Here is a 27,239-nt window from a genome sequence, read left to right on the forward strand (position 1 = left end):
AGCGATGCTGATATTTCATGATATACACTATATTGCCAAAAGTATTCGCTGAGGCGCATAGTGCGAAGAGGTCACCAACTTTCTGCAGAGTCAATCGCTACAGACCTCCAAACTTCATGTGGCCTTCAGATTAGCTCAAGAACAGTGCGCAGAGAGCTTCATGGAATGGGTTTCCATGGCCGAGCAGCTGCATCCAAGCCATACATCACCAAGTGCAATGCAAAGCGTCGGATGCAGTGGTGTAAAGCACGCCGCCACTGGACTCTAGAGCAGTGGAGACGCGTTCTCTGGAGTGACGAATCGCGCTTCTCCATCTGGCAATCTGATGGACGAGTCTGGGTTTGGCGGTTGCCAGGAGAACGGTACTTGTCTGACTGCATTGTGCCAAGTGTAAAGTTTGGTGGAGGGGGGATTATGGTGTGGGGTTGTTTTTCAGGAGCTGGGCTTGGCCCCTTAGTTCCAGTGAAAGGAACTCTGAATGCTTCAGCATACCAAGACATTTTGGACAATTCCATGCTCCCAACTTTGTGGGAACAGTTTGGAGCTGGCCCCTTCCTCTTCCAACATGACTGTGCACCAGTGCACAAAGCAAGGTCCATAAAGACATGGATGACAGAGTCTGGTGTGGATGAACTTGACTGGCCTGCACAGAGTCCTGACCTCAACCCGATAGAACACCTTTGGGATGAATTAGAGCGGAGACTGAGAGCCAGGCCTTCTCGTCCAACATCAGTGTGTGACCTCACAAATGCGCTTCTGGAAGAATGGTCAAAAATTCCCATAAACCCACTCCTAAACCTTGTGGACAGCCTTCCCAGAAGAGCTGAAGCTGTTATAGCTGCAAAGGGTGGACCGACGTCATATTGAACCCTATGGATTAGGAATGGGATGTCACTTAAGTTCATATGCGAGTCAAGGCAGGTGAGCGAATACTTTTGGCAATATAGTGTATATCATGAAATATCATATTTATTTCAGAATATTCATTTCTCATTGCATGTGGACTAAACGAAATGAATAGAAAATATTAAGCGATTAATAATAGTAAGTGAAATCACTAAGATTATAGACTATAGATTTATCACAAAATGAATAAAAAATATTAAGCGATTAATAATAGTGAGTAAAATCACTAAGGTTATAGGCTATAATTATTATTAATAGTAATAGGTGAAATTTATTTATTTATTTATTTAGGATCCTAATGCTGGAAAGAGCGTAGTGGCAAATAATGACCAGTTTCCGAACATTCTATTATTATTCATGTTAATTCACAGACGATCTCAGATATAATAAAGATTAGAGAAACCCTCCAAACTCTCGAATTATAACAACTGAATGAACTGCAAATGACGAACTTTCAGCAAACATAGCATTAACATCACTGATGAATTAGCTCACACGTTTTTTTTTCCCTCCTCTTCATGATCTTAAATGAAGAAAATAAATATTCAGTCAAAAAAGTCGACAAGCCGCAAATGAATCCTAGATTATTTTCAGAAATTAAATCTTGCTGAAAATCACGAGGAATCATTTTAATGATATCGACACATGCCTTCTTCTCACGATTGTAGTATTTAAAGATTTTGCACAAGCTCCTGGTACGATGTTCTCACGTATCCTACGTTATTCAAGTCATGTTGATCAACTTCACTAAAATTTCTCTCTGTTAAAATTGTGCACTTTATTGTCCAGCCACTATGTTATTACACGGTTATTAACACTGCTCTATAGCGAAAGGCAGATATTTGGTTTCATTCCACATGAAATACAGATTTCTACTCACACGAAACCGTTCAAGACCCTTTAGGAAGCACTGATGAGAGCGGAATAATCAGTCTTTAAATCATATACCTGCAAATTACTAAAATTGATTTATTTTTCTTTATTTTTTTTAATTAAGCTTTTTTTGTATGCACTATAATGGGATCTGGGATTCTGTCTGTCTCATCAAAAGTCTTTAAATTTATGTATGTCCTGTTATATATTATCCTAATTTCATAAGGATGGATGGAAGATTTTTTCCCCCACTGTCTTGATGATCAGATTTGCTGCAATTTTGTGAAGAACGAAATTGTCCTGTTTTTCTTCCCCGTTCGTTTTCTGCTGCTAGTTATATGCTTGCATTAGGGATTCGTGGCCTTTAAATTCATCTTGTTTTTAATCCATGCTATGATTTCATGAAATCTAAATCCATAACCATTGACATGCCAATAGAGAGAGTGTTTACACTGAATGAGTTAAACTGGGGTGGGTGGGTGTGGGGGGTGGGGGTGGGTCCATCTTGTTCTGTACTGGTCTCCAGTTGTCTGTTGTGTTAAAGAGCGATACAGGAGTATAAAAAGGATTTGCACTTGGAAAGTTGTTTTAATCGTCAGTGTATGATTTGAGCAGAACTCACTGACCATGTAACCCATTATAGCCAAATCGAAGATGTAGTCACTTTTTAAAAAAAAAACCAAACAAACAAACAAAAAAAAAAATCTCAATATCTTGTAATATAATTACTATTCCTTACGTATCTATTTAATCATTCTGGAGTGACTGTTCCTGCGTCATTTCCTACTTTTACCACGTAAACCCGATATCTTAATACGCCCGTGTGTGTGTGTGTGTAAAAGTCTCATGTATGCAGTAGTCATGTTGGTTTTGTAAACTCGGTACTAAAAACAATACGAAGACGCTAGTGTCTAGAGGTGCTAATACATTAATCTGCATTTTGTGCCATTTATCTTGTCTGTAACAGAGCAAAACTAAGATATACATTTTAATAGCAAACTAAATTAAACAGTATACCAAATACCCAAAGTGCTTGTCTTATTAATTATTATCATTTTCAGCTCAGTCATATATGTGTACGTGAGCGTCTACATCATCTTTCTTATGCTTCGGCTAATTAGGGGTGGACAAAATCGACCAAAACATCACATCACTGTATTTCAACATTGCATATAATCGTTCCATAAAAAATGATTACCTTTGAAAATGAAGGAGCATAAAATCTGTGCAAAACTGAAATGTTTTAAGGTTCTGTGCAAATTTAACAGCTAATCAGGGTATTAATTATTATTACTATGAATAATGACGATATCCACAATATCTTACGCTGATATATTGTTGTATTACACAGAATTATGGTGAAGATTCTGCAATTGAACTGTAAATGCTGTAGCTGACGTACACCGAGCAGGCATAACATTATGACCACCTGCCTAATATTGTTGTTGCTCCCTCTTTTGCTGCCAAAACAGCCCTGACCCTTCATGCACCATGTATGCTGACACCTTTATATCAGAACCAGTATTAACTTCTTCAGCAATTTGAGCAACAGTAGCTCGTCTGTTGGATCGGATCACACATATGTCTGCCCATGACCCTGTCGCCGTTTCACTACTGTTCCTTCCTTGGGCCACTTTTGATAGATACTGACCACTGCAGACCGGGAACAACCCACAAGAGCTGCAGTTTTGGAGATGCTCTGATCCAGTGGTCTAGCCATCACAATTTGGCTCTTCGTTACGCTTGTCCATTTTTCCTGCTTCTAACACATCAACTTTGAGGACAAAAGGTTCACTTGCTGCCTAATATATCCCACCCACTAACAGGTGCCATGATGAGGAGCTCATCAGTCTTATTCACTTCACCTCTCACTGCTCATAATGTTATGCCTGATTGGTGTACATCACTTGTGTAAAATTAAGCCCAAGATTACTGATATTAATTGATATCAGTGTCTTTACTTAATGCCGTTATCTTCCTGAGTCCTCTGTAAAGTCACTCTGAATATGTTCAGAAAACTATTTCTGTGGATGGGAGTTAGGCTAGAATGATATTGTGAGTGCAAAACAGCACTGTGTTGCTACTGAGAAGACAAACCTGATCATTTAATGTTTTTATTCTTTTATTCAGCTTTTGGTCTGATATGGAAACATAACCATTCAACAGTGCTGATAGTCACATCGCTAGTTGGTACCAATTTTAAGATGATAAAAAAAAATAAATAAATAAAACTGGTCAATGGGGAAAAAAAATTCCAGTGTTCCTCAAATATATCACAAATGCTGTCTGATAAATGCTGTCAAAATTTATTAGAAAAATCTTTTTCTTTTTTTAAAAAAAAAAAAAAAGTGAGAAGAAACGGTTGGTTTGATGGTTTACATTTTAGTGAGCCTCAGTGTGTTGAGACGAACCCCCAACACCGTGGCACCAGAAGCATAGCGGATCTCTCTCAGGATACCGTTCCACTTCCTCTCTTTTTCATCATACCTGTGGAAAACCATATCATGTCACTTTTGTGCTCTTTAACTATGAATTTTCAAAGTATTTTCTTTGTTAATCTGTTCTTATTAGAAAAGATTCATGGTATAGTTCAACCCAAACGCTGCTCTTTATTTCAATGATCCTACTAACATTATTCTCCAAAAAAACGAATACAAGCTAGATGCCTTCATAATGACAAGATGCCTTCCAGTCTTCTCCAGTAGTCTACTTTCTTTGGATTTTATCACCCTTTAAAGAGCCTGGAGGTCTGGGGTTTATCCTCGGTAGATATTTTAATTAGCAGCTGCTAGAATGTGAGGACAAAATGGCCAAATGATTGCATAGTTTTCCTAACTAAAAGTCTCTGACATCATTTAGCGGACACCCTCATCTAGAGCGACTTACATTTTTGTGTCATTTTATACAACTGAGCTATTGAGGGTTAAGGGTCTTGCTCAGGGGCCGCCTGGTGAACCTGGGATTTGAACTCGCAAGAAGTCCAATACCTTAACCGCTAAGCTACCACATCAACTTTAAGGTGCAAGAAATGTGCCCTTACATGTTACAGACATTTTGACCCGCTAGTCTACTGTACCTCCAAATGTCAGTCATCTCTCTTGGTGCGAGATCCTCACTGTTTTCACCTGGAAACACTGCGAAGCCACCCACAGCGTAGATGTTGTTGCCCACCGTGATTAAACTGAGAGAGCTGCGCTCCTGAGGAAACTCGACAAAATCGGACCACCTGCAAATATATCATTTAATCAGTTATTCAATCTATGTACATTTGGATTAGATTACATGCCAATCTCCAAGATTTTAGCCCTGCATCAATTTGTCAAAGTGAGTCAATTTTGTTGCTCTGACTTGTTTGATTTGATGTCATAAACCTCCATGGTGTCAGTGAGACCGTCGTCTGTAACACCTCCAGCCACGTAGATCTTGTCCTTATAAACGGTGACGCCAAACAGCGATCGCTCTGTCTTCATCGGAGCCAGATCTTTCCATTCACCTTTCTTCGCGTCATAAGCACAGACCCTGTTCAAGCACTGTCTACAAGCCAGACAAGAAGCAAGACTTGTGTCAGAATGAACAAAGGTTAGGAAATTACGGACTTTTGCTCAAGAAGAACTTACTTGCTGTCTGCTTTTCCTCCTATTACATACACAATTCCATTGTGAGACACAGTTCCATGGGCATATACCGGATAGGGAAGAGGAACTGACTCTCCCCATTTGAGAGATCTTGACAGACATAAAAGAAAATATAAATGTTTGAAGTAAAGGCATCATGACACATGTTTTCTGTAACGTTAAATACTCACTGTCTGTCATAAACTAGGACCGAGTCCAAAGTTTGTTCTCCTTCCTTTAGTTCTTTCCCACCGATTACAAAGATGGAGTTCTCTGCTTCACCCATGCTAAACAGGAAGCGGGGTGAGGGCATGGGGGGCATTCCAATCCAATCTGAACTTGCAGGGTCAAACTGTCAGGGGTAAGAGGTGATTCATACATATTGGTTGAATAAATTAACAGGTTGAAAATCTTTCCACAGATGTTGGGGTCACTGGAGAACATCAAACATTTTCTACATTGTCTAAGGTATTTGTTGAATGTTATTGATTTGTGTACCTGTAAAAAGTATGAGTTCAGCTGCTCCTCTTCATTCTGTTCATTGAAGAAAAGTCCACCAGCCACAAAGATCTGGTTCTCTTTGGTTACAATGCTGCAGTGGTTTTTTGGAATCTGGCTGGATATTGCCGCCACATAGCAGTCGTTTCCGGTAGGGTCGTAAGCCACTGAGCTTGTGTCACTTATCATGAATATTAAGTCTCTGAGGAACATGCCAAACCTTAAATTATCATTCAAAATTCCAGGAAGTAACTCTTCATCTTCTTCTTCTCCTTCTTCCTCACCCTCTTCTTGTGTCTTCTCCTTGCTTTTCTTACTGGTCTTCTTGACTTCTGGAAGCTTACCAGCATAAGCATCTTTGACCAGCTGCAGCTTCTTGATAATTTCTGGGTTAGATCGCAGCCACTCGTGTTGCTCCACCTGCTCTTCAAAATAGTTCTCCGGGACAAGACGGAAGCGCACACAGTCCAGGAGTTTGGGGAGTTTCTCAAGGCGGCTGTCCTCGTCACGGCCCACCCATTTGAGTAGTGCCTCAAATACGGCCTGCTCCGTTTCCACGTTCAGTGAGTCCGAGGCCAAGATGGCTGCTAACTCGCTGGGATTTAGCTGTAGGAACTCCTCGTCTCGTGCGATCAGCTGAAAACGCTCACAGGCGAAATTCCGGGCCGAGACAGCCAACCGAGGGCAGTCCAGCATCAATCCCAAGCGAAAGATGGCCAGGCAGTTGCTCAAACTCAAGCGCTTCTGGAGGAAGGAGACACACACTGTGAAAATGGAAGGAATCTGGAGCATGTTGGCGATTGCGAAGATGTCTTGAACATTCTGCTCAGTCACATTGATGCTTGATGTATAGAGGTATTTCAGAATCATACCCATGACACCAGGTTCAACATCCTCCAGGACTATCTCACGCTGTTTGCTAGCTTCCACACCTGATTTAAAAAATGCCCGGAAGTAGGAGCTACAAGCAGCCAGCACCAGGCGATGGCAGGGGAACTCCTTGTCCTTGATCTTCAGCACGCAGTCCACCATGGTGTCGTTTTCCAGCAGGTCGCAGAGACCATCCTGCAGCAGCGTCTGCTGGTACATTCGAGGCTCCTCCATGGGGTCGATCGGCAGAGCCATAGCTGTTTGAATTCTGTGACGACCTCAGTTCAGGTTCTACCAGGCTTTCGAGCAGTACTTATCCCAGCTCTGCTTCTGTCAGTGTCCAATCCAGAAAAATGAGGCAGGGCCTGGTTAGCAGACTTCCTCAGCTGTCTCAACACTTCAACCAAACTCTATCTAGAAGCCTATTTATAGGTTAAGCCCTCAGCGGGTGTAGATGCTATTCTGGTACATATTAGAGATACAAGCACAACAGCTGACACACTGCCTCCTATGAGGCAGCAGCTTTTCCTGAGTCATAAGGGCACGGGGCAGATAGGTGAGATCAGTGGTTTTTAACAGTGCTATGCCATACACTCTTGAAAATGTCATTCTCATGATGTACCTTTAGAAAACAATGTTCCATCTAGTGCTCTAACGGTTTCTTCATATTTGTTTTGGGCTGGTATTACAACATAGGCTTTCCTTTCAGAGTAGATTCCAAGTTGAATCCTTTTAGAAAACAGGAACTTAACTGTCTAAAGAACCAACAAGGAACCAAATATATACCCAATTTCATACCAAAAAAAAACACTCGTGTAGGTTTTCACATGAACCCTTTAAAAGGTCCTTCAGAGAGACAAACTGAAGTTATCCTGCTCATCCCTCTTTCAGGAAGTCGGCTCTGAATGATTAGTTATTGCAAGCATACAACTATGCTGTAGTTATGTAGTTAATGTACCTTTTAAAATACTTATAAGGCACAATTAACCCTTTAAATTCCCAGGAACCATCAGCAACTCCAGATTTACACACGTGTATACAGAAGGGCCCAAAAAAATGTATACACACTTCACCAGGTATTATCTATGCCCTTTTTTAAACCCTAAGAACTGGAATTATTGCAGCAATGTGTAGTATTATGTTTCCTCTAAAGATAATCTCCGTCCTTGATGATCAGGAGAGAGTTGAAGAAAATGGCAGAGGCATGCTTGACTTTTGAGCAACACTAGATCAGTTTGTAATCCTACTTTAAAAATAAAAACAATCATATATACATATGAGTCATTATATGAATCTCTCGGTTCAATTTAAGACCTGTGATAGAAGCAGGATGTGTCCGATGATAAAATCTAATATTAGAGCCGGTTTCTGTCATGCTCTACTCATGGGAAGTTACACAATCAATAGTGAAATGATTCCCCTACAGGTTTTTTTTAATACATAAATTTGGTAATACACACAATGTATACACACATATATTTTAGCCCTTGGAAACATTTTTCAGTCTTTTTATTTCTGAGAGTAAGATAGAGTCTTTCTGTACAGTTATAAGAGCTCTTTCAGTAAACAGAGTCATCATGTAAAGGCTTTAAGGATAAATTGTTCATGTTAAAAGTGTTTGTTAAACGTCAGTAAGTTTGTTTATCTTTAAGCTTCATTACAATTTTATTTTGTATTCGTTCTGTGTAAAAACCCGCCATATACATACTGTTATGTCATTCTGAGTTGTCCATTTGTTTGTCATATTTTTTTGCCATATGCAAGTCAAACCCAACAGAGTAATGTCTTCCTACTCGGACTTTTCCTTGTTGGGGTCTGCAGCAGCAGCGGCTGAGGCCTCGGTTTGGGGTTTGATGGTAGCTGGAGGTGGGACGGGGACAGGAGGAGGTACAGGATCAGGGTCATCAATCAAAGCCTGCTTCCTTTCTCTCTCTTTTATTATCTGCACCAAGCAGTAGGTCACAAACATCACGGTGATGGTGGATAAGGGGAAACCTGTAAGATGGAGAAAGCTTTGATTTTAGTTTGCAATATGATTGAAAGAAATGCATTACGGGAAATATTTGTGGATATATATTGAATTTTATAATGTGTTTTATAATGCACAACATGCAAAAAGAACAAGAGAAAACAAAAAAAACCCTTCAAAATTATAAACTATTAAGTGCTAAAAGTTATTTTTGTTATTATTTTAAGTCAATTTATTATAACATGACTATACTATAAATTTACTAAACATATTATAATGCTAATTTGTTATATTGAGACATTTGGAAAGCAGTGATTGTTGGTTAAACTGTGAATTATTATTATTATTATTATTATTATTATTATTATTATTATTATTATGCATTTTTATTTATTTATTTATTTAATTTATTTATTTTATTAAATCCTGAATTTTTAAACCATAAAGCCACATATAGATTTATCTGGACACACATTCGCCAGGTTTTTACCTTTCAGCAGTAATCTCTTGGCAACGAGCTTCACAAAGTCAAGACTGTTGAGGACCAGGAGGTTGTACAGGACGATGCACCAGAAGTTGAAGGTATTAAACACAGCTCTAATTCTGCGAGACATGGATTCAGACATCGCCATCTGGGGCAGAATTGTTAAAGAATACTGGTTGACACAGGCTGACTTAACTTTAGGTTTAGGGCTACATGAACGAAAAAAACAATACTATTCAGTTAATTTGGTGAACACACAGAACTAATTGAATAATATGTACAAATAAAATGGTTTGTCTTAAAAAATGACATTATATCTTTTATATGTCAGTTCTTCCAGGATTTCGTGATTTTTGCGACTGCAGACAATAACACAAAATCAATCGATCTCTCTGAGAGAAACTTTTTCCAAATGGCTGCAGATTGTCCTGCAGATTTGTTCTGAGGTCTGGAGTGACTGATAGATCTTTATTTATCATATCTATTCATAATTTATTTAAATAAAATAAAGCTAAATAAATCTACATTTGCCATATCTAATCATATCTATTCGTAATTTATTATAAATATACCACTGTGCACTTCTGGTTAGATGCTAACTGCATTTCATTGGCTTTGCACAATGACATCAATCTAATCTAATCTAATCTAAAGTGAATAAAACATAATTAGATTCTAAATTAATAACAGTATGCATCTAAACATACAGATGGTTGAGATCGTGAGCTAATGCTACATGAAAAAAAATTATCACTAAAATGTCACTAAGGTCCCTATAGCATCATCATAATTAGAGCTATTCAACAAAGTAAAACCAAATACTGGGATTATGATTAAGATATGAGACAACTTCACTGTCTGTCAACATTAAATAAAAGCGTAAAAGCATTAAAAGCACTAAAATAACATTGCTAAATGTTTGATCAGGTTTGAATAGAATGAAAAGAAACTAAAAGAATTTTGAATAAAGTCGAATGAAGTAATGCAATAATTATAAACACTTATATTCCTTCCATTGATATAGCTGTTTATGAGATTGGCCTTGACGATGGTTTAGACCCCATTTAAATTAATTCAGAAAGATTCCCCAATCGTAATGATTTCTATAAACTTTAGGGTATAAACTCTTCTGTTTCCTTCCTCCACTTCCTCCATGCTCGTACCTCAATGGTAAAGAAAGGCTCCATGGAGAAGAACTTGGCGATCCACAGCTCGAAGTTGAGGCCAAAACAGTTGAAGAAAGCCCAGAGGAGGACGACCCAGTTCGGCCCGAGCCACAGCGCCGTGATGGCGTACGTGCAAAGAGAGGCGATCAACTCATCCAGCACGTGATCATGTTTACCCCCGAGGTAATTATACACGTACCTGCACAGTTCAGTTGTACATCAAGGCACAATCATTCAAACAGCAGATACTGTCTATACAGTCTAGTGCAAAAAAAGGGGTTTGCCCCAGAATGAAGTTTTTCTCTCTATTTTAACACTAACACATCTGAGTTATAGCAAAACTTTTACAAAACATTCTTCTGCCTCATAGTTCCGATTAGTTTCCTTGTTGATGCATGCCTTAATTTTGAGCACTGTGGAATTTTGTAAAATAGAGGATTTCCAAAAGTAAATAAAATGTGGAATGCAATCAACTTTTGCTCACATGTATGTGGATATCCCTTAAAATATATATATATATATATAATTTTATCTACTAATCTCTTATTATTATTATTATTATTATTATTATTATTATTATTATTATATCTATTGATTTTTAATGTTTATATTAGGATACAAAAATCTGAATCCACTACCGAGAACCTAGTTTATAGAAGACGTTTACATTTACGCCGTTTAATAGAAGCACTAATACAATTTTGTTGAAATTTATTTAAATCATTGGTTTGTTTGTAACTGCAATAGTGCGAGACAATAAATAAATGAAGAAATAATGCATTCGGTGTTAAAGCATAGATTAGTGTACTGTGTTTATAATAATCTCCTATGTTAATTGATGCATTTTAAACAAAAAATGTTCAGTTTATACAGATTAGAATAATCCTGCTATATTATATAGTCTATGCCCATAATCTAGATGTATTTATAATTCAGCATGTTATGGCACACTCTGGCCTTAATACGTGATCGTATGCAGTGACAGGGCATCACAGCAACGTGAAAAATGAACGAAAATACAGATATTTCATATAATGAATTCTCAAACAGGTCGAAAAAATAGATTGTGGTAGTTTAAATAAATTTGTATACATAATAATTATTAACTGAGGGAAATAAATATGCATTTTTGGTAGTGAACTCTGACTTATGGAGCCTCTCTAGCGATAAAGAAGAAGACACGTACTTGCAGAGAAAGTCGTTGATTCCTCGATCAAAGTGCCTTTGAAGAAGACAAGAAGACAGCGCTCATGATTCAGTGAGCACATTAAACAAGTGAATAAAATCAAATGAGGCGAACACTGACGTTTCGGAGAAGACGTAGAGCATCGTGATGCATTTGGGAGGTTTGGGAGGATCCAGATGATCCAGTCGAGACACTGTGTTGATAACACCGAACATCACGGCGGCTTTCACCCAGTCGTACACCAGGTTCAGGTATGCCAAACCCGCTGGAGTGGGAGACGAGAAAGAGCGCTGGTGTTAGGGGGATATTTAGTTAAAGCATTAAGTGGATTAGAACGTAGGTCACATACGTACCGATAGTCCAGTCTGAGAGATGTTTCAGCAGCTTCAAGTCACTTGGAAGGGTCAGAATATACATGAAGTGGAAGATGACGGCCACCATGATGATAACTCCCAAGTTTAATAAACCCTGGATGGAAATGTCCCACATCTCTCTCTCTTTACGTCTCAAGTCTAGATTATTAGCCTGTTTGAGACGACAATAATAAAAAAAAATGTAACAAAAAATGAATTAAAATGTACTAAAAACTTTTAGAAATAACCAAATAAACAAAATATATAATAAGAAATAACCAAATAAACCAAAAGTTACATGCAATAAGTTTTTTGTGTATTTCTATAAAACATATAGAAATTTAAAATACAATAATATAAAAGTCATTTCTCAACAGATTGAACTACTGATAAACTGCGTACCTGGATGTAGAATTTATCGAAGGTCATGATGGGTCCGAAGTAGAAGAAAGGGAGGTAGAAGTTGTACTTGAGCAGCTCTAGGATGCTGTAGTGACCCTCTTTCCTCTCACAGTTCTCCAAAGCGAAGCTCATGCACCGCATGATGGTGAAGCCACAGCCTCCGTAGAACAGCACCGGGCGCAGAGCAAAGTCTCCGGTCACAAACTCAGCCTGCGATTCAATGAGAGGAATGATCAAACATTTGGAATTGACCATTCATGTGATGTGCTTTGTTACATGAGATATATAAGAAGAAGACAGAATCTCATGAGGTCCTGGGTGGAAAATAAAGAACCTGACAGATGGACGACTGGAATATACTGAATACTAGGACTTTGTATTTATTTAATAGTAAAGACTTTTATTCATTATATTTGTGATATCTACCTGCCAGGAAACAAAGGGCTCCATCCTAAAAGTAGCGAGCGTGACGAGTCCGGCGGTGAAACAGAGCCACCGGAGTTTGACCAGTGAGATGCTGTAGAGCAGCATGCAGTGTGAGAGGATAAGAGTCACGTAGGTCCAACCCATACTCGTGAGAACGGCAAGAACACCATACACCATGTAGACCAGAGAGCGGAACTGTGTGGAGTGACATGGAGTGTGAGAGTGTGATACACATGTACACCAACCATGCATAACATTATGACCACCTGCCTAATATTGTGTTGGTCCTCCTTTTGCTGACCCGTCATGCACTGTGTATTCTGACACCTTTCTATCAGAACCAGCATTAACCAGCAACAGTAGCTCGTCTGTTTGATCGGATCACACGCATGTCCATCCATGACCCGGTTCACCACCGTTCCTTTCTTGGACCACTTTTGATAGATACTGACCACTGCAGACCGGGAACACCCCAAAAGAGCTGCAGTTTTGGAGATGCTCTGATCCAGTGGTCTAGCCATCACAATTTGTCCCTCACTCAAATCCTTTCGCTTGTCCATTTTTCCTGCTTCTAACACATCAACTTTGAGGACAAAACTGTTCACTTGCTGCCTAATATATCCCACCCACTAACAGGTGACATGATGAGGAGATCATCAGTGTTATTCACTTCACCTGACAGTAGTCATAATGTTATGCCTGATCGGTGTATTTTTAAATACATCATACCCAATGACAGTCTTAACAGTTCTACAGCTTGTTAGACTACGCTTGCTTTGCATCTCCATTTTTGTGATGATTCATCTACGATAATAAACACGCACATCATTAATCGCGTTATTCAGAATGAACCCTAGTCTGTTAACAATGTACTGTTTTTATCTTTGATATCAGTACTTCTGAGGGTCAGCAACAACCGGTACCAAATTCCTTTCCTCGTGTATATAAAAACATACTTGGACAAGGAACCTGATTCCGATTCTGTACGGATGTTTGAGATGCACCTGAGGAGCCAGCATGGAGCAGATCTTGGCGAATAAGACATGGCCAGTGAGAGCGAAGATGATGTGCTCGCGGAACGTGGAGAACCACATCATCCACTCTGAATCAGACGCATCCTGCAGTAATATAACCAGAGCTCTATTTAGACGAACATGGCTGGTGTTGTTAGAGCTGGAAAGAAATCGAACCTCACCATTTTTCTGCCGAAGTAGTACCACCCGGGCTGGATGTTGGACTTGAAGGACTTTCGGTTTGCATTCGCTTAAAAGGATAACCAAAAAAAAAAAAAAGTTATAAATGATAAACAGTATAAAGTTCTGTTCATTTCACTGAATTAACAGTTGGGCAAATTTTACAATTACAATTCCTGGACAATTTCTTAAATCATGTTAGTCCAGGACCTTTGAACCAGCAAACAGCGTTACCATCCTATTTTTCTTTCCCTGCCTAGTGTATTAATACTGACACATGATCCGGGGTGCATGGCCTGCATAGCTCTCAGCACCTGGCCCTACTCCACTGCTCTGGCCTTTCAGACAATACAGAAGCTCCCTGTGTCCTTCGGGATGGAGAAATAAATAACTCTATGGTGGGGGAATGGGGCAGGATGATAGCTGCGGTGGATGAAAAGGTTTGTGTACTGTTGACATAATGTACAGCAAAAGAATTTGTTCAGCTTGGATTGATTTGGTTTGGTCTAAGAACAGTGTGTGTGTGTGTGTTTGTTCAGACTTACAACTGGACACATCAAAAATCCAACTGGCAGCCCAGAGCATTGCCAGGGACAGCACCACATAATAAAAATAGAGCTCATATTTGGGAAGAGCTGCTTTGATCCCCATTGTGCGTAAGCAAAAATCACACACACCAGGCACCTAAAAAAAAGGAATAAAAATTACATGGTACTAAATGGAATGGAGAAACAGTACATTTAAAAGTATATACAATTATTCATCATTTAAACACTTCAGTATTTCACTAGTGAGTCTCCAAAATGCTAGAAGAATTTATATAATAATTAAGAATTAATTAAAATTTTTGTTAAATACCCAGGAATGGAGAATCAACATGATTTAAACTGCTAAAAATATTCATTAAAAGCCCATGTGTATTTCTTATTTACTGAATTGCTCTCTTGTTGGAATTAATGGATATTTATTGACAGAATAAAACAAATTTAGTCACACATATTCCTCAGTTACACACAAGAAAACTGAGCATCGCGCATAAACTCATGGTTTTCACCTAAAACATGATATTGTGAAGGTTTGCAGCTTGTCCGGGGATTGTAAAGTCCAGAAACATCCTCAAGCGTTTATATTGGAAGGAAAAATCGTTTGTCAAACTGGAGACACTTACACTATGCAGCACTCACTATTTTTAACTGCAGCTCTTTATAATCTACCGTCACATCTTCACTGTAAAAAAAAAAAGGGGGGTCAAACTCGGCATTTTTGTTACTGACACGGTAAAAACGCAAGCATGCAGAATTAAATGAAGGTTAAACTGAACTTTGCTTTTTTCATTGTATAGTGATGAATATGTATGTGTCATCTGTTAGTAACTCTCCAGTGGTTAAAAGCAGCACCTGCTGTACTAACCTTGAGCAACCTTTAACAAGTAGGGCGTTTAAATCAACCGTAATCCCCTGGACACACAAAAACCAGAACACATTCAAAGAAAAATAAAGTGGAAAACAGATCGATCTCGAACACATCCAGAGCTGGTGAGGGGAAGCACTGTGGCCCAAGCTGTCCAGCAGGGACAGTTAAAGGTGAACAGTGTTATGAGACTGGACAGTTTCCCTCCCATTGAGGCTATTTTTAATCTCAATGGAATATTTAAAGAAAATAAAATGAATATGGAATTATGACTGGTATCTCTAATGTGGTGTGATTCAGTTTGAGGAAGAGATTAATATTAAATCTTATTAATCAAAAAAACAGCTTAAAAGAGTTATTTTGTAAAAATTTGGTCTGGCTTTGAATGCTATAGGAGGGTTTAAATACAATCTGGCAACCTGAAGGTGAACATTGTGGATCTTGAACCTTTTCAATGAAGTTTGTCTTTGTCCTTTTTGTATAAATGTATTGTTTTATATTAGAGCTTGGAGTAAATTGGAGATGAACCCTGAAGGAAAGGTGAAGGATATTTGCTAACAGACACAAGCATATGATGGTCAACATGAATCACTATACCGAGTCGATTCTTTTGAACCGATGCTTTTAGGTGAATCAAATTAGGTGGAACCCCTTCACCATACTGTACAGATATTAAGCATGTAGAAATCTTTTAACTAGCCAAACTAATACATGCACTGGATTTTGTTAACTCTTAAAAACGATTAGTAAAGTATTCAAAGTGAAAACCTTAACAAGAGCCCAGAAAAATATGAACAATAAATAACAGCCTCAGGACTCACCGTCTATTAGACAACAACCCGGGGTGTATCTGGAATTTTTCGCATGGTGAAAGGAACCTGCATTTCAGCCACAATCCATTGTCACTAATCTGCCTATGAAATAAAATACCATTTTATATAATGACTGTAGTTCATATTTCTGTAATACTACTACATAATATAATCATTCTCACCTATATTACTCTATATACCATTAGAATCAATGAACGTCTGCTGTAAGCTTCGACATGTTCCACCAAAAACAAGTTTCACCAGAACGTCAAAGGCGTGTTAGAATAATTATGTGAGTCATGCTGTGTAGAGGTTACCTTACATTCAACCTTAAAACTTCTAATTGCCTTGTAGATGCATCAACCTGCTAGACTTGTCTTTGGAAAGACTCTTGCTGAGGTTTATTAGTGATGGAGTTTGCCCATATCCTCTGCTATGGAGGTATCTTGGAGGAATTAGAAGAAGCTCCTTGTCTTCTGCTTGATGATGAGGTTCAGGAATCAGGAATCTCCACTGGCTCTGGAGCTCATCATGCTTTGTCCCTTAATGCTTCGAACATTCCCAGCTCAAATAACTCGTCTTTGTCTTCTGATCTTCTGAGACATCTTCTGAGGTGTACTCGGGTCTAAGGTCTGGATGATAAATTATGCCAATGTGCATATCTCAGGAACTATAGATAAATAACTAGGCTGTAGGATATAAATAAATAGGATTTTGGGAGGTGATGCGTGAGAGAACATCTGAGGCACTGCATATTTTTTTTACCCCACCATGTCCATATCATAGGTTTGTACACCGATCAGGAATAACATTTTGAGCAGTGAGAGGTGAAGTGTAGAACACTGATTATCTCATCATGGCACCTGTTATTAGGCAGCAAGTGAACATTTTGTCCTCAAAGTTGATGTGTTAGAAGCAGGAAAAATGGACAAGCGTAAGGATTTGAGCTTTGAGTTTGATGAAGGGCCAAATTGTGATGGCTAGACCACTGGATCAGAGCATCTCCAAAACCGCAGCTCTTGTGGGGTGTTCCCGGTCTGCAGTGGTCAGTATCTATTAAAAGTGGTCCAAGGAAGGAACAGTGGTGAACCAGAGACAGGGTTGGGGCTGTTTTTGCAGCAAAAGGGGGACCAACACAATATTAGGCAGGTGATCATAATGTTATGCCTGGTAAATGTATAATGAACTATGGCACATATTTCTTGAAGAGTTTGAACAGTTCACTGGGAACAAAATGAGTCCTAGGGTGCCGCGTGATAATTACTTGTTAAGTCACACATCTTGAGTTTTATGTACTGTATACCACTGAACTATCACAACAATCTAACTTGCTTAGCTTGGATGATGCACCGTAACATTAACCTAAGTAACCTAGTTTAATAACTAAAGGACTGTAAAATGTAGCCGCAGCAGCAATGCTGTGAGGAAACCTAGAGACAAATGCTGCTAGTTTCTGATCCTGTAGTTTTATTTGTGATTTATTATTTAAAACACAATATCTAGAGATTTATTTGGTAAAAAGTCAAAGACAAAGTCATACATTGAGTAACAAAAGGGCCATCAGACAATGTTAGAGGTCCAGAAAGTGCTTGCTTTGATTTATTGAACCAAAGATGCATTTCAGATTTCTAGCAAATTCTTAAACAGCGAAATCCACAAACACCCGAATTCCAGTTCTCCCTTTTTTACAAGTGCGACCTCTTACTGAACCGTGACGATACCCACCATCTTTACATTGTCTCTGAATTTCTGTATAAAGATATATATTTTAATGATTTGATAAGATGGTTGTAATTCTAGCGATGACCGAGTGCACCATTCACAATGATCGTTAATATCATACTGTACAGGTGCAATTAAATTGTTCCTATTGGTGCTCGTGTAAAAAAAAAAATGTGCATGGTGTTGCCCTGTGTGTCGGAGGCAGGATGAGGTAAGGCAGCTTAATCTACTCTTCTGCTGTGTCCTTCTTGCTGGTCTCCTGACCTTCAAAGATGGGGTACTTGCTCTCAATCTCAGCCCATGTGGTGACACCGTTGGCGAGGTCTCGCACGATCTCGGGTAACTCGCGAACCTGAGGGGGTTTTCAGCACAGACATGAACAGCTTTTAACTCAACGATTTAAAACAATTCAGTGTCAGTTGATTAGACACATATCTCATACCAAATAATAATCAGGTTATACGGTGGAACCACGGCATACGAATTTCATTTGTTCTGGAGAGTTTGTATCGCAAAACTAATTTTCCCATAAGAAATACCGTGGATGTGGATAATCCGTTCCAGCCACCCAAAAATATGACCAATACAAAGAACTGACCCAAGCCAAGCATTCGATGCTCAAAATGCTTCATATGCCGATGCACAGTTCTTGCAAAATTTAAATTATTAGGGCAAAAACTTGTGAAGGAAGAGCATTAGTATGCAGAGGTTCCACTGTATTTCACAAAAAATTAGTTAGTGGCCTTGCTTGTAAATCTGAATATAAACATGTGGAATAGTGGTTAAAGCTCTTGACTGGAAGATCCGGGGTTCGAGCCCCAGCACCGCCAAGCTGGGCCCTTGAGCAAGGCCCGTAACCCTCTCTGCTCCAGGGGTGCTGTATCATGGCTGACCCTGCGCTCTGACCCCAACCTCCAAGGATGGGATATGCGAAGAAAGAATTTCACTGTGCTGTAATGTATATGTGACAAATAAAGGCTATTTCTATTCAAAACAAAGATGTTTTTGACTATTAAACCATTTACACACGCATTTAATAAAAGATTTACTTTATAAATGAAAGAACAATCCGTTTAGTACATTTTACCGTATTTATAACACACTTCACTTTTAATAGCAAGTCTCAATAAAACAAAAGACATTTGTGATGATGATGATCGGTGTTATAAAATGATCGACAATCCCCGTGTTTCTGTTAGAAGTGAATTATTAATAAACAATTTATTATGATTAATTAGTGATAAAAATATTTTAAAAAACTAGTGCCAAAAGGTCTAGTCAAGTCCTCTAGTCTAGTTACTAGTTTCTGTTCCTCAAGTATCCTTTAAAATGACTTCAAACATGAAGGAATCTACTGAAGATATCAGTAATCTGTCCTCGATGTGACCTTGTTTGGATCCAATCCAAAATCTAATTAGTTAATCTGCTTGTTACACTATCACTGGGTCACACTGATGACGCTCTAAACCCATAAACATGCCCATAATCGCCACCGAGTGGCCAAGGCATAAATATACTGCAAAGCGGCAACTACCGACATTAATAATGCTCACTGGGGATTAAAAATGAGGTGTAGCATTACCTCGGCTCTGATCTGCCTCATGGTGTCGCGGTCTCTCAGAGTGGCCGTGTGTGGCGTCTTGTTCACGGTGTCGAAATCAATAGTGATCCCGAACGCCACACCGATTTCATCCGTCCTGGCGTAGCGCCTCCCGATGGAGCCCGAGGAGTCATCCACTTTGTGAGACACGCCAAATTTGGTCATGGCTTCAGCTGTGGAGAGGTCAACCAGATCCATTTACTAATTCTAATCTAACAACATACTTGAGTGATCACGACAATAAAATAGCAAAGGGTGTGTCCACTCACATAGCTCACGCACAAAAGGCACGAATTCCTGATTCTGGCTCAGAGGGAGGACGGAACATTTATAAGGTGCTACGAGAGCCGGGAAGCTGAAATACTGAGCGCAGAAACAGTAAGGTTAGTTTGGCTCGAGAGAGTTTTGTATCAGAATCAGCATCCGGTTCATGGAGGTTTATTTTACCGTTCTTTGCTCATCACCCTCTCGGATGTGGAATGTGTGCTCGAAAATGCAGTACATGATCCTGCCGATACCGAAGGAAGGCTCGATGACGTTGGGGGTGATCTCTTCAACTGAGGAGAAACACAAACTCACGCTCGGTTTCAGGATTTTGAAACAGGAAAAATCTGAGAGTCCATTTATACCTGGTTGCTTCATGAACCATATTAATTGCATCCAAAATGAAACTGAATTCTGGTGGGGGGAAAAAATCTGATCGGTAACATACTTGAATGTCTCTATTTTAAGAACAGATAAATATATTCCCCCGAAAAGTGTGCAGAATTTTATTTTTGGATATTTCTAACATTTCCTTGGTGTCTTGCTGTGTCCTGAGCCAGTTTAACAAAACCTTGCAAAAGCTTTGTGCCCTTTTCCTCACAATTTGTGGAGAGTTAAATGCCATGAGTTCACTTTGTGATCAGATATGAACTGTCAAAATATCCTGTGCTCGAGAGATGACCGATTTGGTGATTATTTCCCCGCCAATGACCAGCTGAGAGAAGAGATAAGGATGAGAGGCTCGTGTTTGATCACTGAGAGTGACTTTGAGAACTCGTTTTCTATTATAAACTTAAAATTTTGAGGAATTTATAACTATAGAGATAAGCAGGGCATCTTTTAGTGGATTTGGAAAGAAAACACAATGATCACCCTTTTAACATTTGGAAGAGTGCTAGAACTTCAGGAAAAACTTGCAATTTCCAGAACTATATAAAGTACCTATGTGAAAGGTTTTTGCAGGTTGCCAGATACACGCTGAATCCCTACCTGGAACTCAAGGGTCACGAAACAACCAGGTATAAACAGGACATGGTTTGAAGCTCAGAGATCCGATCTCACCATGAAGTGTCTTCTGGAACCGCTTGACGCTCACCATGTCCTTCGTGAGTTTGAAGGTCTTGCCTTCGGTCTCGATGGTGAACTCGCTGCACAGAGCAACAACATACATCGTATCCTGTTTTTCCTCACTGATCATCACTGATAATCGCACCTCAGAGTAAACCCGACTCTCACCCGTTCTCACTCAGCAGCTTCTCCTGATCTGTGATGTAACACTCGTCACAGATGGCGAGGTACTCCATGACCAGCTTCGCGTCTTTCTTGTATTCTTTGCCGATGGCTCCCTTGTTCGGCTCAAACTGCACCATGTTGACGACTTTGTGCGAAGCCATTAAGGACACAATCGATTAAATAAACCTGATCAAACATTAGCCAATCACAGTCAATTAACAGAAGTCCAAGGATATGGGTTCCTTTAGGGGTTTCTCAGCAACCAGTGGGACCTTGGTAGCCCGTGCATGACACGTGAGGTCATAACATGAGCGGTCTGCGCAGCCCACAATTTCGATCCAGCCCTGTGAAGCACAAAATAAACACATTAATAATCCACGAGTAACGATGGCGTGTAGAGGGATATTTCACCGCTTTAAGGACGTACGTAGGAGGTTTTGGCTTCGGCGTCCCAGCAGTCGCAGGCGTAGTGAGCCATCTCGTTGTCCATGTGCTGACGGAAACGCACTTTGTCTTTCGCTAGACCGACTTTGGTCAGGTAGAGGTAGATCCTCCCAATGAAGTAACCCAGGACAGAGTTGTTGATAACGCCCTAAAAACAAGTGTTAACCAAAACAAAATATTTAAGACACTGGACACTAGAGTGTATATATAGACTGAGAGCTTCAGCACAGCTAAATTTCCCAAATGAAAATTATGAAAAGCCTCCTGAGTGAATCTGTACACAATAAATCCTCACCTGCTCCACTGCATCCCCCAGCTTCATAATCTGGGCTGACTGCCCGCTGGTCTGCGCTTTGGACGAGTACAGCAAGACGTCCAGATTGGCGACGCTGGAGAATTTGGAATGCACCTTTTCATTCGGGTCGACAAAGTGCTCGATCTCGGCCATCGTGAACTCTCTGAGAAAGGATGTTAGATGAAATGCAGATTAGTGGATCCTTCACTCACACAACCAAGCCTTAATGAAATGCAGCTCATCTACCTGACTCGGATAAGGCCCGAGCGAGGGGAGATCTCGTTTCTGAAAGAGTTCCCGATCTGAGCTGCAGCAAATGGCAGCTTGCCCTGGTTGAACTCCAGCAGGCGTTTGAAGTTAAGGAAGATTCCCTGAGCGGTTTCAGGCCTCAGATAGCTGCAGAAAAAAAAACAACATTAATATGAAGATAAAGCAGTGAGGGGGTGAGATCTTATAGGAAAATAATCAACCACAGGGTGTTGAATTCCTACAGCAATTTGCCACCGATTACAAAAATTAATCTATTACATTATGACACTAATGGTGTGCTAGCACTGGAGACTCCTTCCATAAATGCTTAATATTGCATAAATTATTAATATTTACATTTATCTTCACACTAATAGAAACCTGGAACTACAGTGAAAGCTGTTGCTATAGAAACACAAATCAACACCCTCCGACCAATCAGGATTGAGATTGAGGAGTGACTGCTTTTAAAGGCATCTTCCGCCGTTTAGCGGATTTCTCCACTCACCCTGGCATGTTACCTCCGGGACCGATGGAGGTCTGGAACATCAGGTTGAATGAGATGGGCGGTGTGAGGTCATTTCCTGTGCTGGGAGACTTCACACTGTATTTCATGAACAGATTAGCCAGTTCCTGCTGAGTGTAGTTGTCCATCTGTAGGGGCGGGGCAGCAAAGAGTAATTAGTACGGCAAATAAAAAAAAAAATTTTTTTAATCCTGAAGATGATCAATGCAGAGTCTGGCTGGTGGGGCAGCGACCTGCAGGACACGGGGTTTTACAGTAACTGTGAGGCACTTTGGGGGAAAAAAAATCTGCCAATCATCTGCTGGACTTAAGGTGGCATTCTCACATGCAGAAATTCCACGTTGTGAGCTGCATGTTATTACACTGTTTAACCAGCAGATGGCGCTTCATTCACACGGTCTCATTTTCCAGTAAGTGTGCGGTTTATTAGAAATAACTGCATTTTCTATGGCACAGGTTTCAGCCACAACCTGCAGGAAATGAGGTCATATTTAGGCCACAGCTCAAGCACAGAGCTACACAGAAAGGATTTCCACCACAATACAGTGCTGTTTTCATTGCTGTTATATTTCCTTCATTCGTCTTCACACTTCAAACTTGTTCTATTAAAAACCTTTTCATTTTTTTGTCGTAACGCAAAAGGAACGGGAACGCAGGACTTACCTGAGTGATGACGTCTTCCATCTCACTCTTCTTTTCCTGCGTGCACTTCTTATCGCTCATCAGCTTCTGAAGATGAGCTGCAATCAATCACAAAACACACAAAACTGAACAAGGTTCTTTCGAACATCTGGCTGAGGTTAACCTGGAAAAGCAGTAATTATGGAATAACTATAAATAAATTTACACGTATTTACACACAGGCAAGTAAACAAATGCATACAAAGATTCAAAAAATCTCAGGATTCTCTTTAACTGTTGGTAAAACAAACAAAACTGGTTCCATCACCCAGGATCTAATCGTGCCGACCGTTTTACATCAGAAAACCTGCCCCGAGAAAAACGGGTGCGTTCAGGACGAGCCACAGGTTCAAACATGATGGCATGAGCCTCGCTCAGAAAATACTAACTTACTACTATATATTCTGATAGAGAGTTCAGAGAGACTTCAGAGTTAATATTAAAAATAAATATTTTTAGAGACAGAGACACACAGACAGACAGACAAAAAAGACAGTCAGAGAGAGACAGACAGACACAGAGAGTCAGACAGACAGAGAGAGAGAGACAGACAGATACAGACAAAAAAGACAGTCAGATAGACAGAGAGAGAGAGAGAGAGAGAGAGACGGACAGACAGAGTGAGTGTGTATAAAGACAAACCCTTCAGGAGATGATCGGCACGGAAACACTCTCCGTTCTTCACGTCTTTCACCATGTAGTCGGCGAACTTGTCCACGTGTCCCGATGTCCTGAAGAGAAACAACAACAAGATTTTTTGTTTTAAGAAATAAAAAGTACAGCTGTATCCAGGAGCTCTGCACAGCTGTATCCAGGAGCTCTGCACAGCTGTATCCAGGAGCTCTGCACAGCTGTATCCAGGAGCTCTGCTTCTTCTATCAGCTCTCGTTTCAGTAACACATGCATTTTTGGTACAATGATTCAATGTTGAACTCATGACATGCGGAAGGTGGAGTTAGCAGTTTGGTTGCTATGGAAACGTCAACAAAATTAACCAGCCTGAATTAATTAATATGAAGCTAAATGAATCAACACCTGGTGACCAATCAGGAATGAGACTTGACTCGCTCGTCTCTCTCTTTCTCTCACACTTTTATTTGCGTTCTCATTTCACCAGCACAGTTTCTACAACTGGTCCTGCAATGCTACGTGACGGGTTCTCCGGAAAGTTCCGCCTCCCACACAGGTGATGGCACAGTCCTGTTATTCCCAGTTGGGGTATTAATGCTGGCACGAAGCACCGACAACCATAAAAATCGCTGGTGACGCGTCGGACGTCACGTTAGAACAGCACTCACTTGAGGACGGGCTCGGGCGTCAGCATCGTGCAGTCGATCTCCAGAATCTGCTCCTCATGGATGAAGTGCTGCCTCCATGCCTGCAGGATGTTGTTCTTCAGAGCGCAGCCGACCGGCCCGAAATCGTACAGACCACTCACACCTGACACACACACACACACACACACACCAAACCATCGCCATGTCATTATAAGTGCCATATACCTGAAGCTTTCAAACTGCCGTGTGCTGAAACCTCACCTCCATAGATGGCGAACGCTTGGTCATAAAAGAAGCGTCTCTTCAGCGTGTCCTCCATCTTCACTCTGTCCACGATGTCGTCTTTAGTCTGCAGAGAGAGCTCCTGGAAAGAGAGAATACAAGAGTCATTATAACGCACTGTAGAGAGTTGAATATTCAATTCAATTCGATTTAATTTATATAGCGCTTTTAACAGTGGACATTGTCTCAAAACTGCTTTACAGACGTATAGAAACATAGAAATAATGATTAAGTTTAAAGTGAAGTTACTATTTATCCCTAACATTTATCCCTAGATATCAGGCTAGTGAGGACATGCCTTCATCCTGAGACAGAGACTAGAGTAAACAACCAACATCAGATGATCAGCATTAAATGCGGAAGGAACAGCCTTCATCGAGATCTTGTATTCCGACGGCCCTCACCTTCGCCTCGAGGATCTTCTTCCTGGCTTTGAGCTCCGCCACAGCTCTGGAGACATCCACGTCCGGAGCGCCGTTGCTTTTCATCTGACGCACCAGATCGCCCTGCGCACCGGGAGAAAACAGATCAAACTGAGCTGCGAATAATATAAACCACCAGGAACTCAGACATGAGGAGCCAAAATACTGCATCTTTCTCCAAATTGCTCTGTCTTGAGTCAAATCCAACCGTTCTGCATCATGCCACCCTGTGTGTGTGTGTGTGGGGGGGGGGTTCCTCCCTGGTCCAAAAACATGCATTTTAATTTGATAAGCATTTTAAATTGTCTATAGTTTGAGAATGTGTGTGTGTTTGTGTTTGAGACAGAGAGATGGATAGAAAGACACTCACACACACACACACACACACACACTTCTGTCTGTGTGTGTGTCTTTCTATCCATCTCTCTGTCTCAAACACACAGTGTGAGTGACAGAGAGAGAGAGAGAGAAAATGGACAGATGGCTGAATGAACACACCAGCTTTCCTCACATCTCTTTGACTCCATGACAACTACATAATAAACACTAACGCCAAATTTTATGGAAAAGTCTCTCTTAGAAACAACTGTAAACAATTCATGGACTGGAAGACATGTTTTGGTAACACAATTTCCACCATGATACCAAGAAACCATGAGCTTTTGCTCCTCTCTCTCTCTCTCTCTCTCTCTCTCACTCATCACATCATATCTCCAGTCATAGCGGAACAGCCCTAGATTGTGGGGAAGTGAACGAAAGATTGATTTGAGACACAGCCTGGCAGACAGATGCTCAAACGTGGCAATGCAGGACGGTGAGAAAGCGAAAAGAAAATGGGATTCAAGTGCAAAAAATATAATAAATAAGTCATAATAATTATTTAGAGGGGTGTTAGAACAGGGCTGTAATCCTGACTAAAGCAGAAAAGGAGGGATTTGGCGCAGGGCCCGTGATAAACGTGGCAACCCAGAAACATTCATCTCTATTCATTTTCAGTATTTTTGCTGCCAATTCTAAATCCAGTGTGTGTGTGTGTGTGTGTGTGTGTGTGTGTGTTAACTTCCGGTTTTAATCAACTTCATTGCATTCATTAATTCATATGATTGACCACTAATATGTAAACAGTCACCTTCGTTGATTAAGGAGCATTTCAGTTATTAAAGAATGATGCACAAGCTTTAAGATGCATCCTCATCAATGAGTGTCCATCTTACTGACCTGCTCCTTCACTGCTTGTCTCAGTGGAGCCAGAATTTCCTCAATGTTGCCGTCCATGTTTTGTCCTTCACGTTGCTCCAACCAGAGACTTCTCTTCTTCTTCTTGCTCAAGCAGGCGGTAAGAGAGAAAGGTCTGCTAATACGTGGAGCACAGAGCGGCTGAAGCTTGGCTGTGGTCACCGGGAGGATGAAAAGGACAGCGGCTGAGATCTCTGCTCCACTCCGCAGCAGTGCTGATGTCGCTCTGCGCAGCATGTGGAACCAAGCGGCGAAACCGCCTTGTTTTTCTCTCCTACCCGTATTCTGTGAAACCCCGCCTCCTGTGCGCGGATTGGCCAGACGTGTGCGGTAGTCCTGCGCTAGGATTGGTCGGTAGGTATTCGGTTAATCCCACCTCTACACTCGGATTTGTTGTTTTAGGGCACAAGTAGGGCGCTGATTGGACAGATGATTGGTCATTGTGGTTAACGGTGGCAGTACACCGGCTAGACGGCAACAGTAACAGAAATGTATTTATTTGTTTATTTATCTGTAGAGTTACTATTACGACTTAATTAAAGACATTGTTTACAGCCGAACTAACATATTTTAAAACGCGAAATGAAGCCTAAAACTCACTTTATTTCGTTTGACATTGGTCCTCATTTTCACGGCCGCCTTCTCCAGTGCCCAATCACTGAACGGAACTTGTAGCCAATCAGATCACAGGGGCGGAGTTTGTCCGAATGCAGGTAGGCAAAAAAATAAACCGCATCCGTATGATGAAATAGCAGGAAAAGGTACACGTGTCGTCGACATTCACAGTAACACTTTCGCCATTCTGGAAACGTGTTTTATTTTTGGATCCGTATCTGCGGATTCGCC

The 27,239-nt window shown here is 40.4% G+C and overlaps 3 protein-coding genes across 10 annotated transcripts; all 3 read right to left on the reverse strand.

The window, feature by feature from the left end:
- Positions 1-4,115: 4,115 nt before the first annotated feature.
- Positions 4,116-8,030, reverse strand: klhl40b (kelch-like family member 40b). The gene is made up of 6 exons (XM_058375913.1): positions 5,892-8,030; positions 5,585-5,745; positions 5,397-5,504; positions 5,128-5,313; positions 4,856-5,005; positions 4,116-4,266 (listed from the first exon to the last, which is right to left on the reverse strand). The coding sequence occupies exons 1-6, from the start codon at positions 7,014-7,016 to the stop codon at positions 4,155-4,157; spliced, it is 1,842 nt and encodes a 613-aa protein (XP_058231896.1). The 5' UTR covers positions 7,017-8,030; the 3' UTR covers positions 4,116-4,154.
- A 203-nt stretch (positions 8,031-8,233) lies between these two features.
- Positions 8,234-17,104, reverse strand: hhatlb (hedgehog acyltransferase like, b). Of its 8 annotated transcripts, none has more exons than XM_058375915.1 (15): positions 16,345-17,033; positions 16,172-16,264; positions 15,351-15,397; positions 15,125-15,167; positions 14,486-14,624; positions 13,943-14,010; positions 13,704-13,865; positions 12,748-12,942; positions 12,322-12,531; positions 11,920-12,091; positions 11,687-11,831; positions 11,567-11,602; positions 10,378-10,579; positions 9,221-9,362; positions 8,234-8,756 (listed from the first exon to the last, which is right to left on the reverse strand). In XM_058375915.1, exons 5-15 carry the CDS (start codon positions 14,589-14,591, stop codon positions 8,551-8,553), a joined length of 1,644 nt encoding a protein of 547 aa, XP_058231898.1. In that variant the 5' UTR covers positions 14,592-14,624; positions 15,125-15,167; positions 15,351-15,397; positions 16,172-16,264; positions 16,345-17,033; the 3' UTR covers positions 8,234-8,550. The 8 variants fall into 8 exon arrangements, with proteins under 8 accessions (XP_058231898.1, XP_058231899.1, XP_058231900.1 ...); XM_058375916.1 differs by having other exon boundaries at positions 15,109-15,167; XM_058375917.1 differs by lacking the exon at positions 15,125-15,167.
- Positions 17,105-17,609: 505 nt separating this feature from the next.
- Positions 17,610-26,648, reverse strand: gars1 (glycyl-tRNA synthetase 1). Its single transcript, XM_058375912.1, has 17 exons — positions 26,376-26,648; positions 25,140-25,241; positions 24,715-24,817; positions 24,475-24,616; positions 23,819-23,907; positions 23,159-23,235; positions 22,478-22,623; positions 21,967-22,116; positions 21,721-21,883; positions 21,409-21,573; positions 21,217-21,325; positions 20,985-21,129; positions 20,811-20,896; positions 19,932-20,041; positions 19,754-19,847; positions 19,467-19,657; positions 17,610-18,236 (listed from the first exon to the last, which is right to left on the reverse strand). Exons 1-17 carry the CDS (start codon positions 26,628-26,630, stop codon positions 18,111-18,113), a joined length of 2,253 nt encoding a protein of 750 aa, XP_058231895.1. The 5' UTR covers positions 26,631-26,648; the 3' UTR covers positions 17,610-18,110.
- Positions 26,649-27,239: the final 591 nt, after the last annotated feature.

This window comes from Hemibagrus wyckioides, linkage group LG23 (genome assembly GCF_019097595.1).
Source record: "Hemibagrus wyckioides isolate EC202008001 linkage group LG23, SWU_Hwy_1.0, whole genome shotgun sequence".
NCBI classification, from domain to species: domain Eukaryota; kingdom Metazoa; phylum Chordata; class Actinopteri; order Siluriformes; family Bagridae; genus Hemibagrus; species Hemibagrus wyckioides.

Bases quoted from the DNA above. Each gene is read 5' to 3' on its own strand.
- hhatlb (XM_058375917.1), bottom strand. From the start codon at position 14,591: ATGGGGATCAAAGCAGCTCTTCCCAAATATGAGCTCTATTTTTATTAT. The intron at 13,866-13,942 runs GTGAGGTTCGAT...ATATTACTGCAG, and splicing joins ACTACTTCGGCAGAAAAATG to GATGCGTCTGATTCAGAGTG. The intron at 11,603-11,686 runs GTCAGTGTTCGC...TCTTCTTCAAAG, and splicing joins CTCTACGTCTTCTCCGAAAC to GCACTTTGATCGAGGAATCA.
- gars1 (XM_058375912.1), bottom strand. From the start codon at position 26,630: ATGCTGCGCAGAGCGACATCAGCACTGCTGCGGAGTGGAGCAGAGATC. The intron at 21,326-21,408 runs GTACGTCCTTAA...TGTGCTTCACAG, and splicing joins CCGAAGCCAAAACCTCCTAC to GGCTGGATCGAAATTGTGGG. The intron at 21,130-21,216 runs TATCCTTGGACT...TGGCTTCGCACA, and splicing joins GAAACCCCTAAAGGAACCCA to AAGTCGTCAACATGGTGCAG.
- klhl40b (XM_058375913.1), bottom strand. From the start codon at position 7,016: ATGGCTCTGCCGATCGACCCCATGGAGGAGCCTCGAATGTACCAGCAG. The intron at 5,505-5,584 runs GTGAGTATTTAA...ATGTCTGTCAAG, and splicing joins GTCCTAGTTTATGACAGACA to ATCTCTCAAATGGGGAGAGT. The intron at 4,267-4,855 runs GTACAGTAGACT...GGTTTTCCACAG, and splicing joins GAGATGACTGACATTTGGAG to GTATGATGAAAAAGAGAGGA.